General features: G+C 36.6%; 1 protein-coding gene across 2 annotated transcripts in view; it reads right to left on the reverse strand.

The window, feature by feature from the left end:
- Positions 1–19,390, reverse strand: part of cfap58 (cilia and flagella associated protein 58) — a 152,949-nt gene that overhangs the window by 83,276 nt on the left and 50,283 nt on the right. For both annotated transcript variants that reach the window (XR_013207789.1, XM_077246258.1), the window contains exons 10-11: positions 17,360–17,521; positions 14,030–14,176 (exon numbers count right to left, since the gene is read on the reverse strand). Coding sequence is in view for 1 of the 2 variants with exons in the window: in XM_077246258.1 (XP_077102373.1) it covers positions 14,030–14,176; positions 17,360–17,521 (309 nt within the window). In the remaining variant the exon portion in view is untranslated. The remainder of the gene's footprint in view (positions 1–14,029; positions 14,177–17,359; positions 17,522–19,390) is intronic.

Below are 19,390 nucleotides of genomic sequence, written 5' to 3' on the forward strand. Positions count from 1 at the left end.
CTGACGGCATAGAAATTGGACAACAGTGTGCATACAAGATGACCTTTGACTTGCTCTAAAATCTGGCTTGTTAACACTGAACCAGGACAAAGTGGGAGTGGTCCCTTTAAAGGTCGTTTGCCGCAGCTCCCATTTACAGCGGAATGCCGATGAAATTTCAAAAAGCGGTGGACATCATTTAAAACCCGGCTGCATTCTTTACACATCATCACTTCCTTTTTACGACATTAAATTCTGAAACTTTCTCCCCTCCTCTCTCGGTTCAGTGCTAAACATTTGCAGACAGTGTCTGGAGCATGTAATAAGATTTCTCCGAGATCGATGACGCCTCTCGGCATGCATAACAACCAGCTGGACGGGGCTTGTGCTGAGAGCAACCTCTCACCTCATTACCCCCTGCCGTAGCCTCTCGTGATGAGAAAGTGCAGCCCATTCATTAACATGCTAATCAATTCTTATGAAGTGGCCTAATTGTTTTTTCATGGGGTGAGGGTTAGCCAGTAGACAGACTCCGCACTGGCCAGCTTCAAAGAACACAGGAGCTTCTTTCTTGGTACGTTTGTCAAGGCTTGAGGTAATAAACAACAACAGGAAGAGCTGAAAGGTCAATGTCTTGGCACAATGGACTTTGTATGTGGAGACAAGAGACCAGCAGGACAAAAGGGCATTGCTTCCTATGAAGCCGTCTGTAAGGCTACCCATCTTATAAACACTTGAAAATGCCCTTTAAAGGGATAGTTCACCAAAAAATGAAAATCATCATCATCATTACTCACCCTCCTGTTGTTCCAAAACCTGTAAGACTTTCTTTCTTCTTCAGAACACAAAATAAGTTACTTTGAAGAACGCTGCATAAGATGCAAAAAAAAAAAAAGAAAAAAAGTTGCACTGAAGAAAAAAAGTTATAGAGGTTTGTAACGACATATGGTAATGTAATGATGACCAAATAGTAAACGTTGGGTGAACTATCCCTTTAAATGGTATTTCCAAGTGTTTATAAGATGGTCATTTTTGGGTGTACTATTCATACTTTGCACGTGACATCACAAGTACTGGCTGGCGGGCAAGAACGTCGTTCTCTAGCAACGAAACCCAGTAAACTAATCAAGGATCTTGCCAGGACGTCACCAGTTTTAATATACAAAAGTTGTCGTTTTGAGGTGTAAACGACATGCCAGATAGTTGTTGTGCGATTGGATGCACTATTATTCATCATAATCGGGTTAAGAACGTGCATGTAAATGCGCTCATTCCCCGAAAGTGAAAGTAGAAACGGACTGAGCTTTCAGCATCTGTCGCTGCATTAACGCCGCATTCTCTCAGAGACGACGATGGATATAACGGTATAGCGACTATCTTAATTCACTGGCTTAATATTTCTCTTGTGGACCTACATTAATCACAGTAAACAAATAGAAGAATATTTCTTTTTAAACAAGTTTTTGAAGCTGCTTTTGATTTTCACAGATGGCAGAGTTGTGCTGTTCGTGAAGTAAAGACTGTTTTTAGGCCTATATCATTTTAGTTATATTATTAATATTTAGTAATTGTATTGTTTTTAGTGTTATTAGTGTCATTAAACGTTTTGTTAATGTGCTATGGAAACAAAATAGCCTCGCTGTATAATTGATTGTAGTATTGGCCATTTTGTCAGCGTTTGTTGCCCACCAGGTATCCATGGCAGTCACGTGACTGCAAAGTATGAATTATGTTAAAATTACACTGAAATTTGTAAAATTACACATTTATTTGTAAAACATAATCCAATAATATTTCTTCAAAACTTCAAAAAAAAAAGTATTTTTACAGTGTAAGGAATATTTGGTCTATATATCATATTAATTTCGCTTTTGTCCATTTTACACTTAATTTCAATCTTTAAAAGTTAATTTCAGTTCCTGGTAATGAAAAATATTTAAAATGTTTATCAAGAGAATCAAATTAAGCTTGAAACTTAAACCAAATTTGCAAGCTTTTTGAAAAAAGTATAAACATTTATGTATCAATTATTCAACAAGCACTAATTGTCTTCATTGTCTGCACAATATATGTTTTAATATTATGTTTATGTTGTGTATATAGCTTAAAACAGGAAAATCGGTCTCTAAACATTGTGAGCACTTTCCCACACTTTCACACATTTTCATCAACAGTGATTTCAGTGATTTTTGTTGATCAACAGTTTCAAAGTCATTTGATGTTGCAAGCGTTTGGGGTAAAATACGCACATATGCGTATTATACGCACAATACCCTGCGTTTTCCGCCAACTGGCAGAATGGAGTGACGAAATACTATTGGGTAAATCACACAGACCAAAACAAAAACATACATTCCGACACGGAACGCACATTTCAAAGTAAAATAACTGGCCGTAGCATTGTTTTTCAGAGAAACGAGTATGTGAACTTAGTACAGTATGTTTCCTAAATATCTGCAAATGTATTATGCTATTTTTATGCATAAGTACAATGAAAAAAAAACATTGCAGCGCCTTTAACACTTTCCCAGACTTGACATGGAATCATTACTGGTGTAGCAACGACCCCATTTCCTGCAAGGGTTATGCTTTGACATTGACGCATTCTGACAAGATTAGCGGGTATTGGGAGGTAAAATGTGAAGCAGAGAATGAGTGCTATGACAGCTGCTCCATGGAAATGTAATGAACCCAAGTTTGTCACCATTTACCGAAGGGTGATATTGACTTTCTGTCATAGGCATAATATTGCTGACAATTATTAGATATGTAGGTTGGCTGACAGAGTGTATCTGACAAATTAATAACCGAGGTGACAATGACGAGGTGCAATTCACCTTTTTTACCAGTCAGCCTGATGAAGTGAACGAAGCGTGACCAAAGAGTTGTGTAATACAAAACACAAGTTTTTTTCCCCCATCATGAGTTCCTTGACATGCCAACGGTGAGGTTCAATCTGACAATAAAATATTATGTTATATAAATATAAATATTATATTTTAATATTGTAATATAAGCTTCTGCAGAGCAAGTACAGGACTTGCTAATGTCAATTCATACACGACACGCTGTTGTGAGTAAGTAAGACATGCTGCTGTTGCATGAATTCAAGCATACATGAATTACCCGGAGCAGATCTATACAGGTGGAGCTGGGGAAGGTGGAGGGTTTCTGAAAGTGCGCTGCTAACTGCTATAGCCAAGTATTTTAAAGTTGAGCAGCAAGCTCATTGGCTACCGATACAGCGTGAACCAATCAGCTGTGCCCTATAGAGAATGATGTAATTGCAAGCAGATTAAGATAAGGTCCTTCACCAGGCTGTGCCATATAGTTTAATGACTAATATATATATATATATATATATATATATATATATATATATATATATATATATATATATATATATATATATATATATATACACTTCTGATTTTATCTTCCACAGAATTGTTCCTTAAATAACAACATATATTTGAATTGGCATATAGACTTATTTGTGCAAAACCTGATGATCCATATCCTCCAGCATGAATTGAGAATGTTCCAAAGAGCATCTTGTGCTTCAGTGGAAAGTAAGAAAATCTAATATTTTGTACAAAGGAGATCACATGATCAATGTAACAAAATTACTTAGTGAAGCAAAGTTTTGCTTAGATATTTGCTTAAAATTTATTTTAGTTTAAAATCTAGTTCTAGATCATTATTGGTTCAAATAAAAATAAAACCTAGATTTTCGATGTATTCTCAGACTTCTCTCAGAACTACATATCAAATTCCAGTCATGAGAAGTTCAATAAGTCAATCACAAAATTTGCCCCAAGCTTGTCGAACAGAACATTTCCTTGCTTTCCATGTCCTCCTCCTTCACAGTTCATTACGGACACAAACCCAAGACTAACTAAGAGACATCCAGTAAGAATAATAAATGAGATGTATTAAGGTTTTATGAGAAAATGGGCAAATGGCATGTTCTCCTGCCTACTTCCATCTGCATGTGGCCGAGAACTTTATTGAATAATGAATCTCTCACATTCTATGGCCTTCCATCTGAAGCCAGTGGCAAATGACACATAAGAAAAAAGCATGAAGAAAAGACTAAAAACAGAAATGACTGTTAACGACATGCTAAGAGGCTTCCAACCACTTAAAGCACAATTACGTATTCCTCAAAGCACAGAGAGTGCAACAAACTGGTGACACTTTCAAAAAAATTAAACATATGACTTCCTATTTTAGTAGTGTTCGGAAAGCTGCTTTGAAACTGTTGCATGCCAAACTACAAGCTACTCCTAAAGTAGTTAAATTACAGTAAAGCTACTTTAGAGAATAGACTCAGATAAAGAAAAGATGCTAACTGCACTGAATCAATTTAAAGGGATAGTTCACCCAAAAATGAAAATTGTGGTGAAGAAGTGGTTGGAAGCTAGTTATTTTAGTCGATAAAGTTTTAAATGTGGATATTTTTCTTACATGAACGCATCGCGTCACTTCCGAAGGCCCTTATCAACCCCCCAGAACTTTTATGGAGGACTTTTATCACGGATGGATGCACTTTGATGGGCTTCCAAAAAAATATACCCATTCACTCCCATTATAAAGCTGGGAAGAGCCAGGACATTTTTTATATAACTCCGATTGTGTGCATCTGAAAGAAGAATGTCATATTCACCTAGGATGGCTTCAGGGTGAGTAAATCATGGGCTAATTTTCATTTTTGGGTGAACTATCCCTTTAAGTGGATAATATTTTTGTTTTGTTTTATTGATTACATAATTTATATTTATTATATTTAAATTATATTTACAATCAGAGCAGTATTTATCTGGCAAAACAAAGGACATCTTAATTAGGATGAGAGCATTTAAATTTTTACACAGAATACATTTACATTTAACTGACTACAGCTAATAATCACATCAAAAATGTTACACTGCCTTTCAATATTTTCTAATTTGCTAATTTGGTGCTTAAGAAATATTTGTCATTATTATCAATGTTGTGCTGATTAACATAAATGTGGAAACTGTGATACAATTCTTTCAGGATTCTTTGATGAACAGAAAGTTCGAAAGAACAGCATTTATTTAAAATAGAAAATTATAAAAGTATTAATTTGCCTAAACTTTTGGAAGTTAATGTACAATAACTAAATATCTTGCTGCAAAAACATGTAACAATGACTTCTATGCAAGATGTCAAATGAATGAATCAGTTCATTTGAATGGTGCATGTAAATAATTTCACAAGTGAACCAATTGAACAAACTGAATCAGTCTAAAATGAATCAGAATCCAATGCTACATGGAAAAAGTGGATAGTTTGAAAGTAAGTTGCAGCAGTTTAACTTTATAGCACAATACTGCATATTTTGGAAAAGCTAGACTGCTAAATAGTTAAGGCAGTAATGCCAATACTTGTAGCTCCAAAAATACTTGCAAGGTTTGTGAATGCAAAGCATGTCTTCATTCAGATGTTCTGGATCTGTCTTCCTATTGTTTAAGAGGGAAACTGATGATGGCTTTGACTTGAGAAGTGATGGAAAACAGAAAGGAATAGGGAGAAGGTAAAAGAAAGCAGAAGTAAATTGCAGCTCTGGGGCACCTGTATGCTTTAAAGTACAAAAGGCAAAGGGTGAGACACAGGCTCACAAAAACCAAGAAAACAAATGAATGTAGGTGAAAGAAAGGAAATGCCAGAGAGGGTTACATAAGCCTGCAGTGAACTCCCTATCAATTTAAAGTTTTCTGCATCATGTCCCTGCGGCACCTCAAAACATGAAAGATTGCCTTTGATCGCCATTTCTCTCTTTCGTTCTTTCTCTCTAGTTGTTTGTCGATCTTCTTTGCTCCGATTTCCTTTCCCATCAGTCTATTTAATTCCTTTTGCTCTTTATTTGTAAAGTGGTGCCTGAAAAAATTATACACGGATTACAGGAAAAATAAGTAAGGTTTTCATGTAACACTGTTCATATGACAACATTACATATTATGCAGTGATTGAGCAGTTACAGCAATTAGAAGAGGCAATTATGAAAAGTGTTAATTGTGCAATTAGCCTACTTCCTCTCATTTTAGATTTTTTTTATTGGTAGACCCCAATATTCAGTCCCTCCAGAAAAAACGTTTTTTTTTTAAATACGCCGCACATTCGCCGCATTAATTGCCGATTTCCGTGCAAAATATGCGGGTCTTGCATGATCTCATAATCCTCGCATTTTCGTTGCAAAAAAAGTCACATATATCTTAGCAGAAAGTTGAAAAATGTTGCGTTTGCTTCACACATGAGCAGCCATTTCGCCCTGTTTCCATGGGAACGTTATGAAGTGACGCAATTACGCGACGGGATAGCTCACAGCTGAAGTTGCAGATGCCAGACAGACTCATGGAGGCGATTGGCATCTCACAACTCGCTCTTTATTCCCAAATCGAACTCGTATAACTGTGTCACACGTTCTACTGTCACATCGTTACTTAATAAACAAAATAAGATGAAAGAAGTACCATCAAACAGAAATTACCCGCACACATGTGGTGTTCGAGGCACACATATACAATATAACACTGCAGACAGTTCAACAGGGAGCGCGCACCTCTTAAAGGGCCCACACCTTATTTACACTCATTACAGTCTGAAATAATACAAGATGAGAAATTAAATATTCCCAGCACTTTATATGAAGTAGTATGCTTGCTTATCAAAGGAAGTAATACGAAATGACTCTTTACATTAAGGTAGTAGCCTAGTGAGAACAGGGTGTTGGGGGAATCTCTTTTTTTTCTCTTTTTCATCAAACCGCAGTTTTTGCAAGTTCCCGCAATTTTTGCAAGTTCCCGCAATTTTTGCAAGTTCCCGCAATTTCATTGCATAACATTGCATAAATATCTCACATATTCCATCGCATTTTTAAAGAAAACGTGCCGCATAATCAAGCATTTTTGCCCGCAACAATCACTAAAAAACTCTGCGTTTTTCTGGAAGGACTGAATATTGCTAGATCTCATTCAGACAGCTAAAATGGCATTGCTAATATTGTGTAAACAATACTAAAACAGTGCGAGACTGCATAACACCTGTTGTCCTGAAGCATTAAGATAAACTTTGAAAGTCAGAATTTCTACATTCCGAAAAGTGTTCCAATGTCGTGTTCTAAAAAGACTTTCGTTTTGCCCGCTGATATAATATAGCAAGCTATTTTATTTTATTTTTATTTTTTTTATTTTTTTTTTTTTTTTTTTTTGAGGGCAGTCATGGCCTAATGGTAACAGAGTTGGACTGGTGACCCAAAGGTTGCTGGTTCGATTCCAGTACCGGCAGGAATATGACTGAGGTGTCCTTGAGCAAGGCACCTAACCCCCAATCGCTCCCAGGGCGCCACTCAAGGCTGCCCGCTGCTCCGGGTGTGTGTATCCACGTTTGCAGTGTGTGTGTGTGTGTTCACTACTCACTACTCTGCTCCTAATGTGTGTGCACTTACTTGGATGGGTTAAATGCAGAGGTCAAATTCCAAGTATGGGTTACCATACTTGGCCATCACGTGTCACTTTCACTTTCACTTTCACTATTTACAGTAGTTTCTTTTTTTTTTTTTTCACAAAATACATTTTTTCACTTGTAACAAATGGATTGTAAATGAAAAGTCACAATGACTTTAATCAAATAAAAATAATTCAAGTAGGATAATTATACTTACAGAAATAGTTATAGTAAAGTTATAGTAAAGGACACATTTAATTGATCAAAAGTGACAGTATGACATACATTGTCAGAAAACATATATTTCAAATAAATAATGTTTTTTTGTACTTTCTCTTCATCAAAGAATCTTGAAAATATAATTATATTTTACACACACACACACACACACACACACACACACACACACACACACACACACACACACACACACACACACACACACACTCATAAAAAAACATTTTCACACTGATAATAATGAGAAATGTTTCTTGAGCACCAAATCAGCAAATTGAAATTATTTCTAAAGGACCATGTGACACTGAAAACTGGAGTAATGATGCTGAAGATTCAGTATTGCCATCACGGGAATAAATTACATTTTAGAATATTAATACATAAAAAAACATGTTATTTTAAATTGTTACTGTATTTTTAATCAAATAAATGCACCCTTGGAGAGCACAAGAGACGAATACATTAAAACATCTTATCAACCTCAAACTTTAAAATGTTATTTCCTCTTTATAGTGTGAAAGTTAATTTCCACTGCAGGATGCACAGATCTTTAAGACTCAGTCTTCATGATGATCAGTTAGCTTTCTGAGTGGAAGGGTTGAATGTTTATCAAAGGATCTTGCCTAAAATTCCTTTGTCCTCTGGAAGTAATTGCAAGTGCTCTTCTGTTCCTGATGACGACTGGTCTTTTTCTACTGTTCTCTGTGGCTTTCCTTCATTAGTACAGGAATCTAAACAGAGGGAGTGCTGAGCTCGGCTCAAACATGCCTCCTACTTTGATTAGCAAGGGTGAAGCATGCTCTCCAAAGATTACGCTGATGTCTACCATGAGAGAGGCACAGACTTTAGCTTGCTTTGTAAAGTTTCCCAACGTTTCAGTCTTCAGTGCATCTTTTGTTTTTCTCTCTCTCTTTTCTCTTCCATTGGGCATATTGCCTTTTCACTTCATGATTCAAAGGAGAGGTGAACATCAGAGCCATCATGCTTCCTGATAACCAGTCGGGGCGCCAGACAGCACCTCCTGTGGCATGCTGGGTAAGCTGCTCAAGTTGGGTAGCTGCCCACCAGCCCTTGAGACCCATTTTCTTTTATTAATGAATCTTTCTGTCTAGTTCCTTACAAATGCACAGACCACATTTCACACAAAATGAGCTTTTAAGGATCTTCAGCAGTCACCCAGGAGAGAATATTCAAGTGCATTCGACTATACGCTTCCCAAGACAGTGTTGGGATTAATCAAAAAAGACTGTCAGATATCCATGGATCTATTTAGTTCTGAGACAGCTCATAAGTCTGTGATCTGCAAGTTGAAATTTTCCACCCTTGTCTTCCAGAACTCTACAACCCTCCACCCCATGTGTGGTGGAACCTTCCAGTCTGAGACCATCTGTTCGGACCGCTGGTCCACAATCCTCTGAAACAATCCGTTCAGGCTGATGGACCGATGCCACTGTGCTTCAGATTTTAACAGAATGGATTCCAAAAGTCTGAGATTTTATGTTGGCTTCTTTGTTTAACATTTTTCAAAACCATAAACTTTTCATGCTCAACACTAATACATGACCCAAAAAACATGTATGCAATGGTCTACTTTTTTGTCTTCCTCATCAGACACACCCAATTCAGAGATTGTCTTATTATTGGGAGATGAGAGGGTCTGTGGCTCTTGCATTGGTTGCAGGCTTGCCTTCCAGTGGCTTTGCCCAATTCAAGTCTTGGGCTGCCTGAAGTCGCCCCCTTAAATAATGAAATAGGCCACTATTTGAGGGGACAATCATTTGTAGTGGTGTCCAAAACTATAGTGGACATTATCAAATGCACTCAATCCCACAATGAACCACGTATGGTCAACAGCTAGAGAATACCCATAATGCACTGTGACGGTCACGCCAAATAAATTCCAGCGTCTCGCCAGAAGATTACACCCGCATAGCTGAACCATCTATCCATTTTCTAAACCACTGATCCAATGTGGCTACAGCGTAATGTCATACAGTTATAAAAACCTTTTTACTTGATTATTAAATTGTTTTAGGGTTTATACATGCTAGTTTCCATTAAAAAGTTAAAGATACATCTTTTCATTACTACTGGAGATGCCAGTTGGGTAAGTTTCAAATAATTATTAAACAGCAACGCAAACTATACAAAAGTGACAGCCCTTCCAACACACTCAGTATCCGAATTCACTCCCTCATTTTCATTCATTCCTTCAAGTGAAGGAACTATATTAGGACTATATTAGTGAAGTAATGTAGTGAATAGTGAATGAGGGTATAGGGGGAGATTTCGAACACAGCCTCGCAGTTTCTACTAATGAGCTGATGAGTTGAATCAGGTGTGTTAGTTAAAAGGGTCAAAATAATCCATATGCATTTCCTATGAAACTGTTTGTATTTTTCCTGAACCAATGACAACTATATAATTATCATTGCTGATTCTTACATACTTATAAAAAATACATTGAATATCAATACATTTTATTATTTTAATGAGAAATATTCTATAAATCACATCAGGTCAATTTGAACTCCTTTATGCATTCCAGTGTTCAAATAAATAAAATAAAAAGACACTTCATATATCTTGTTATATAAGACCCATGCCGCATGTGTGCATTAGCTATGCTGCATGTAAATCTAAACTTTAGATCTGTTGCATTGTTCAACCCTATAGGACTGCTGGTCAATCATTCACTCAGGCTTTCTCTCTCATTGTTTTTCCTTTTCTCTGACTAACCTCCCATCCGACCACACCCCTCACTCTGTATCTCAGAACAAGGTCATATATAATTTACAACTCCAATAACCACCGAAAACCACTGCATATTCATTAAGTCTCTCATGTCAGATGTTGAATTTGAAAGTGCGTAGAGTCAAAGCCCTCTCTGAACTCAGATTTATATTTCTGTCATAAAATATGGAGGGATCTTTTGTGTTTTCTTTTATTTCTTTCATTTTTTGTGCAATCCTATTTGATATTCCATTATTATCCTTTGTGAGGGTGATATTGAAAGCTTATGACAGGGAGAAGAAGAGACCTGCCATTGTATTTGATATGCACAAAGATCTGGAAAGTAATAATGAAAGGATTATGAAAAATACCTCCTCGAAGATGAATGCAAGGTTACTTTCCTAATGCTGTCTGGTCATGTCAAGAACCGTAAATGAGCACCTATGAAGACAGTGACCAGTCTGCGTAAAAAAATAAATAATAATAATCACCGTTTCAGCAAAAGTGAAAGATGGGTATTAATTAAATGTATGTATACATTTATATTGGGTATACATAAAAATGTATGTATATTTCTATCATGACAACTCTATGAAGAGTTTAGCATAGCAATATATATGACCGTTAATGTATTAGCTCATGGCTGAACAGATCTGCTACGCTGCTGCTCCTGTTGTTGCTGCTGCTGATATTAATTATTGCTGCTGCTGCAGAGCAAGTACAGAGACTTGCTACTGCCAATCCATACACAGACACGCTGCTGTGAGCAAGTAAGACATACTGCTGCTGCACAAGTAGCATAGAGTTCTCAACGGGCCTGAAAATTACAACCCGACCCGACCCGGCCCGTGGCTTTTAAAGCCCGGACCCGATGTAACCGACACATCAACATGAATTATCTGCCCGAACCCGGCCCGCGGACGATTTTCTTTTTTTTCTTCTTTTTTTCCTCATACGCGTATTATCATGACCAGCAGACGGGAATTCAAATGAACCTTTAATGTTCACGTCTATTAACAATAGCCTACAAACAATACAAACAACTGAAACAAACTTTAAATACATAAATAGACTATATAGGCTACTAAATATGCCTCAAATAAAAATCTTCTGGACGACCCTGTTTTTTTTGCTGTCATATTTCATCAGCACCTTGAATTTTGAGGATTGCACATAACCTGTAGAATTTCCATCAGAATCCAGCACCACTCCAAACACTTTCCAGACCTCTGATTTTCCCACTCCTGAAGTAGTGACGGTGAATTCACCTGCAGCAAGTTTACTTTTCATCAATTCTATCTTCTTCTCCAGGCTAAAGGCGTGCACGCAGCGGCGTCAGGTCTGCCCCCGCGATGCACGTTGCACGCAGCAGCCAGACTTTTTTTACGGTGAACAGCAGTGATGATTAATAAATGTTTTTTTTTTTTCACTGAGCGGAAAAGATTAAGCCCGAGGTCCGACCCGAACCCGAGTCATTTGCTTATATTTTCAACCCGAACCCGGCCCGAACCCGCGGGTCCCGTCGGGTTTGTCGTGCCGACTCGGCCCGTTGAGAACTCTAGAGTAGCATACATGAAATTACCCCGAGCAGATCTATACAGGTGGAGCTGGGGAAGTTGGAGGGTTTCAGAGGAACTTTGAAAGTGTGCTGAAATCTACTACAGAAAACACAGACCTATTGAACTGAATTATTTAAATGTTGAGCAGCAAACTCATTGGCTGCAGATGCAACAGGAACCAATAAGCTTGTGCCATGTAGCTAATGATGTAATTATCTGCAGGTTGCGTTAAGGACCCATTAGCCTGCACCATCTAGAGTTTCATGATGAAAGTGCTGTTAACGCATTTCAGGTACAACATCCAACTTTCCATAAAAATCTAGTTGATAATACAGTTTTGTAGTAGAGATTTGCTAAATAGTACAGGGCTCGACATTAACGCCATTAGTCTAATCACATATTTATATTAATTTAATTACTTAAATATATATGGGAGAAAATACTAAACCATAATGAGCGTTATCGTAATATTGCCTATATTCTGCAAATCAAGCGCATGCATAGAGCTTGCCCCAAAGAACCGGAAAAAGTAGTGTTTATACAGCATGATACATTTTAATTGTTTATTAATAAACTAGTGTTTTCTGGCTGCAAAGATACAGTTGGCGATGTTGACACCATATTCGCATGTAGTGAACGCGCCTATAGAGAGAAATGCACACTTCATACGGATTAGCCTACATAAGCAGAGAGTACCCAATTTCTTATCGATTTGAATTGTTGTTTTTTTTAAAGTAGACATTTCAAGCTTTCTATACGTTCTCAGGTCTGTGAGGCAAGTAGCTTATACGCTGAGTTTCGGTTAATTTATGAGATTTTTACAAAACGAAATTCACTTTAAAGAATGGCTTTCTACAAAACTTAATTAAGGGGTCAAAATCATGTCTGACCCACTCCAAATGTCTCCTGATATTGGGCATCTTATGATCCTATCTTACCCATCTCATGCGGTTCCTTTTACATATAATCAACATAGATTACATTTTTAAAAAGAACATTATATTATATAAAAGAAATATGAAATGTATATTTACGTTTTTAAGTTATATTTAAACGTCAGACCACTCCGCTTTTCTCGTGTGTGACCTTTTCTCTGCGCTTGATGCATGTGTGCGAGCATATGGGGGAGGGGTGCGATTTTCGAATAATAATCGAATAATAACCAGCGATCTTCGAATATTATTAATTTAATTAATTAATTTAATTATTAATTTAACCTTGTGGGCTGCATCAGACTGCTCCATTTTGTTTGTATTTATCTTTGTCATATATTAAGTATATTAAGTATCGGTATCGGCCAATCACCATGACAAGAAATCGGCTATCGGTATCGGCTGCAAAAATCCTGATCGGAGCATCCCTAATAACAATGTAAAGCACAGTATGCCAGTCTGTATGCCAGTCTGTCTGAAAAGTCTCAGTGCTGTTGGGGTCATATTTCGATCAGAGTACCAAAACTAACTGTTGTATAAATATAAAAAATCTTAATATATATAAAAAATCATAAAATAATCTCCAAGAATACACAAAATGAACTCAGTGAACAATGGTTCATTTTTATATAGTTGGAATGTTGGACAATTTAATGAGGGTTTCAAAACATTGTATGTTGTAAAATGACACAAAAAAAACTGTATTTGACTCTGAAATTGTGTGAAATTGTAAGCAAAAAAACTATTTTGATCATTTTATACTTTCATGTCATTTAATTATTTAAACTTAATGTAAACAGCGTTTACATCCTAACTAGTTGTAATAAGTAATGTTAACCAGAGTTTTTGTCCAAACTGGAATGACATTTTTAGTTTATAGTTTACATTCATAGTTTCTTTTCCTGCACATTGCACTGTGTAGCCTGCTCACCATGCAATCTCATTGGACAAAAATTCCACTGCATAACTTTACAGTAAATATCATTGGCTGAGACTGTCAAGTTGTGTTATAGTTGTAATAGTAATAGTGTAATAGACTAGGCATATTAACATTAGACCTGAAGATAAACAGAAGAAAGAGGGCAAGACATGGTAGTTGAGAATAAAATGAGTTACCTTGAGAGATTCCCTCTGTCGCTCTATGTGCTGGAACTCCTGGCGCTCCTTGTCTAAAGCCACCTCTTTTATGGTGATATCATCTTTCAGCTGTTCAATATCGCGGTTCATGTTCTTCACCTTGCGTTTCATCTCAGCATTCAGATCCTAAAAGTGAACGCAAGGAGGCGTGTGAGAGACAGACACAAAGACAGCTGGTCAGGCAGGCAGTCACACTCAAAACAGACAAACGCACACATTCACAGGAAAAAAGTGACAGAGCAGTAATGGGTCATCAACAGTGGCGTATCCAGGACATTTTTTGGGGGGTGGCCAAGATGGGACACAAAGCTAGTGTGGGGTGGCCATGGCATAGCAAAGTTAATGCGTATATGTACGCAGCCGACCATGGTTCGAATCCCGGTCCTTTGCTGCATGTCACATCCTCTCTCTCTCCCATGATTTCCTGTCTCATAACTGTCAAATAAAGGTGACTATCCTGTTAAAAAAAGTCCTAACCACCTATCACAGTCCCCAAGTATCTCTGGTTATTTTAACATGTCTATTTTTAATCAGTAATTATGGTCAGGATAGGGTAAACATTTTCTAAGAGCTATTTTCTTGTAGTGGATTAACTTGTCTCTTCATAAGTTAGATTAGAGTAGCAAAATAAACTGCTCTTAACTCATCCTATATAGAATAACATGCATCAGTCATCAACTCATCATCTGTGTCACCTGTATTGTTACCTGTATTGTTACCTGAGTTTGCTTTACTAATTGAGGCACCATCTTGTGGTTACATAAAAACACAGAAATCCAACAGGACAAACCAAAATGCTTAAAGATAGGACCTTACCTGTAAAAGCAAAAGAAAAATTAAGCTTGTAAGATAAAAAACATAAATATTTGTTGTTCTTTACATGCTTAGTATATGTTATTATTTAGCTTAATTTGTTCTCTGCCAGGTGTGTTTTTATTCAACCACAAGAGGGGACTTAAACAAGTAAAGCAAACACGGGTAACAGGTAACACAGAGGATGGCCTGAAGACTGAATAATATCATTAGGATGCCTTGTGATGTATGAAAATGTGCAAAAAGTGGTTTTCAACTAAGACAGTATTCATATCCAAGGCCCCGATGAAGGTATAAATTTAAACATTGGCTTTGATTCAGCATACATTAATAAGTTAATTTAAGTGAAGATGAGCTAACTGATACAAACAAAAACAGCCCTTAAATAACAGATCAAATAAATAAGTCACAGCTTGTTCTTGTGTTATAACTTAAATCTAGACTGTCACACTATATTTCACACACGGGTTGGCCAAAAATATAACATTAGCTCTATTGAACACACACATCTGCAAAAAACACCCTCAAGTCTTCAGTCCAGAAAAATTGCATTCCATGGCGGTGTAACGAGAGGAAATAAGGTGTGGCCCCTTTAAGAGCTGTGCGCGCGCCCTCTTCAACTGTCTGCACTCTTAACTTGGTTTGCAGGCTGCTAAGCTAGCTAGTACAGTGTAGTTCTTTTTTTTTTCAGTTTTCCTACACATTCAGAGGGAACTACGATATAACTAAACATTAAATTACCATACCTCTCAATCTACAGATTCCAGCGTTTTTATCATTGTTGCTGTTGTAACTGTGACCGACCGTCCTCCTGTTTCACGGAGCAGTAGCAGCCAGCGCGCTCATCTCATGGGTCACCTGACCTGCATGGCCAAACGTCCGCTGAGCAGAAATCAGCTCTAACAGCCTCAGTACGACCATTACGGTGTTAGTTAAAAATGTAAAACTGGCCCTAAATCAGTTGATCAGCTGTCATCATTGATTGACAGCATTTATCTTGTTTCTTGTGTTGACGAACTTGACCAACTACCTATCAGATCTGGGGTGGCCACAGGGGTGGCCAATGAGCTTTCAGGCCACCCCACTCATTCACTCAAGACCAGTGCAGTGACAGTGACAGAAAAGGCTTTTATATTGTTACAAAAAAATCCTATTTCAAATCAATGTTGTTTTGAGTTTTCTATATTTATCAAAGAATCCTGAATAAAATATATTGGGGTTTCTACTAAATATTTTAATAAATATAAATATTAAGCAGCACAACTTTTTCCAAAATTGATAATAATAAGAAATGTTTATTGAGCTCCAAACCATCATATTAGATTGATTTCTTAAGGATCATGTGAAGACTGGAGTAATGATGCTGAAAATTTAGCTTTGCCATCACAGGAAATATTATATATATATATATATATATATATATATATATATATATATATATATATATATATATATTAAAATAGAAAACAATTATTTTAAATCGTAATTATATTTTGCAGCATTTTTTTAACTGTATATTTGATCAAATAAAAGCAGCCTTGGTGAGCATAAGATACAAATACATAAAAAAATCGTACAAACCCTAAACTATTGAACAGTAGTGTACTTCCTATTAATGCAAAACGATTGACATATTGAAAGGCTTGTCTCTTAAAAAAACAGGTTTTAGTTACATCACAGAAACAAACCATGATTTGCTTATTTTGGAGAACATTTGACTGGACAAAAATCTGTGTAGTGCAGAATGAGTCATCAATATTTTGGTCATATTTCTAGAAGAAAAATACTGTAATATGTGTATATGCTAAAGGTTAGTTTTTAGGAGCACAATAGCTCCTAAAGATTATAGCATATAGATTAGCTTCAAAAGCTAATACACATGGACTAAAAGCTGATAAATTTTGATTTTATGGGGTCCTTAAGATATCAGTGAATTGAAAAATAACTGGTTTCTTACGTGCTATTTTTATTTTTCATCTAAACTTCTATTCAGCCCAGGAACATTATTTTTTATGTAATGCTATTAATTTAATTAACTTGCTCAATAAAAGTCTCTTCAAACTGTTGCTCCACCGTAACAGTAGAGGACCTGAAAGAGAAAACTGGCCCCACTATAGAGCTCCTTGCGGCAATGCTGAGAATGCAACTTGGGTTGCACTATGAATTGCATTCGGACCCATTTGGGAACGCATTGATGCGTGAAAATGATTTTTCTGTAGCTAGAAGCATCTGCATTCATGTACTTTTGTAGAGTTTCAAGCCTAAATCCACACAGCAGGATTGGTACATATGGGACGGATTCTCGGACAAAGATTTATGTTCACGCCAACTTCAGATAAGCTTCCGAGGGGCGTATTTCCCATAGAAGTCCTCCCATGGATCTACTGGCCTCTATGTCTGCTCTGATGTTCATTGGGAGCAGATCTATAATATAAAGGTCTACACACACACACACACACACACACACACACACACACACACACACACACATTTTACCTTGGCCTCGATCAGATTATTACTGAAGAGGTCCCTCTCTGTCCTGACATCCTCAAAGAGATTCTGTTGCTGCTTCATTTTTGCTTCAGCTTCTTCGATTCTCTTCTCATACTTACATATCTGTATCTCCTTCAGTTTAGTGTCCTCTATATTCTCCAAAACCTTTAAAGTCAGACAAAGACAGTGGGGTTAAATCAGCAAGATCACAGGTAGTCTGTAGCTCTGTTTAAAACCTAGTGAGTTATCTGTTGTCTACATACAGTAGTATTCTAAAAAAAAAAATCAAGATGTAAAATGAAATAATGTTTATTTTTTTTCTTCAATACATATTGTTTTTTACTGAAGAACAGCTTTTGGAATCACAAAATAAATTGTGGTAAATAAATATACCTATTATCAACACTCCTAGTTCCTAATAATAAATTATAGTTAATGTATGTTATAGGAGTTATTTGAGGGCACAAAGATTAAGAACCACTGATTTAGATTGGATGTCTTGAAAGTAAATTAGGTAATTGCAATGAATTTTGGGATTGCCTTGTCCGTGAAGGATAAGTGTGATATGCCCATAGATTTTGTATACAGCTTTTCTGCCAAAATTTTGGAACTAACTTTATGTTATTCATTGAGAGGTTATGCAACCTTGCTCATCTCAGTATTGCATATACCCTTTTTCCAACCTTGTCATGTTTTGAATTCCTTTGTTTTACTCAGATATACCCATGTCAGGAGAAGTTTAGAGAACCAAACAAACAACTTGCCTTTATTGAATTTCACTGCAGTTTGAAAAGTTGCCAATCCATGTTAACCTTTTCACTTGTGCATTTAGCAAAGAACAAAGCACACAGTTTCAGAGGAGTTCAGTGGAGTGAGCACATGTTTTATGGATGATTTTTACACTAAATTGAAAGCAGAATGTGTCCAAGGCTATGCCATTCAAACTCACATGTGCTATATTCCGGGTTAAATTTCTCAATTTTTCGACAATTTCACAACAGCCTTCAGACATATATGCCAAACAAATTGTGTTTCTAGAGATAACGAAGGGTGTATGTGTCAGGCGAACCTACAGGTTGCAAATACTCAGCCCTTTTCCAAATAGTGTGTATATTATCAACCAAAGCGTGATAAAATAACACGTAAATTCAACAACTCGCAATTCATAGTCAGCTCCAGGGCCTTATAAATCAAACTTGTGAACACCATAGAGTTTTTCCATCATCTCATCAATAAATCTAACTAAATTCACTGATCTAAACCTTACAAATGTCATAATTTTTTATTCCCTTAAATGTCGTCCAATAAGACACAAATAATAAAGTGATCAGCTTTGCCCACTGGGTGATTTTGTGGAGCACCACAGAGTCATCAATCATGTCAGATGTCAAACAATCTAAAAAGTGAAGAGAGGAAATTGTGCTCCAGCGGCCAGATTCACAAAACATTATTATGAACAAATTTCTTCTTCTTAACTTGTTGTTTAAAAATAAAATTATGAATAGTTTGTGTTTTCAAAAACCATGGTGGACAGTAACAAAGGATTTTTACTTTGTTACTACTTACAGGTAGGTCATTTTTTTACTTTGGGAAACTTTTACTTCACTACATTCCAAAACATTATATTGTACTTTTTACTCCACTACATTTCATAATAACATATCATTCCTCGTTATTTTGAACTGAAGAATGACGTGATCACACAGTGTCGGATTCGTGAACGAGCTTAGTCTTTCCATTTAACCCATTAAATCGGCTTGCAAATTGCACTGATTGGTTAATTTGTGAATTGGACCAATCTGCTCTTGAGTCAACAACTCACTGATTCAAATGATCCAATCAGAGCGATTCTCCAGTTAACAATTCGCTGTTCGCCAAGAAAGGGAGATCCTCCGAGCTTGAGTGCACGCACACCTTTATTTATGAATTTATTGTTTTTTTTCAAATATATTCATCGCCAAGTGCTGAACTCCCTGTAACAAGCCAGTCACCAACAAAAATAGTTTGCATTCTTATTATGATTATCAGCAAATC

The sequence above is a fragment of the Siphateles boraxobius genome, unplaced genomic scaffold, assembly GCF_051911475.1.
Source record: "Siphateles boraxobius isolate OS27281-9 unplaced genomic scaffold, OSU_SipBor_1 29, whole genome shotgun sequence".
NCBI lineage: Eukaryota > Metazoa > Chordata > Actinopteri > Cypriniformes > Leuciscidae > Siphateles > Siphateles boraxobius.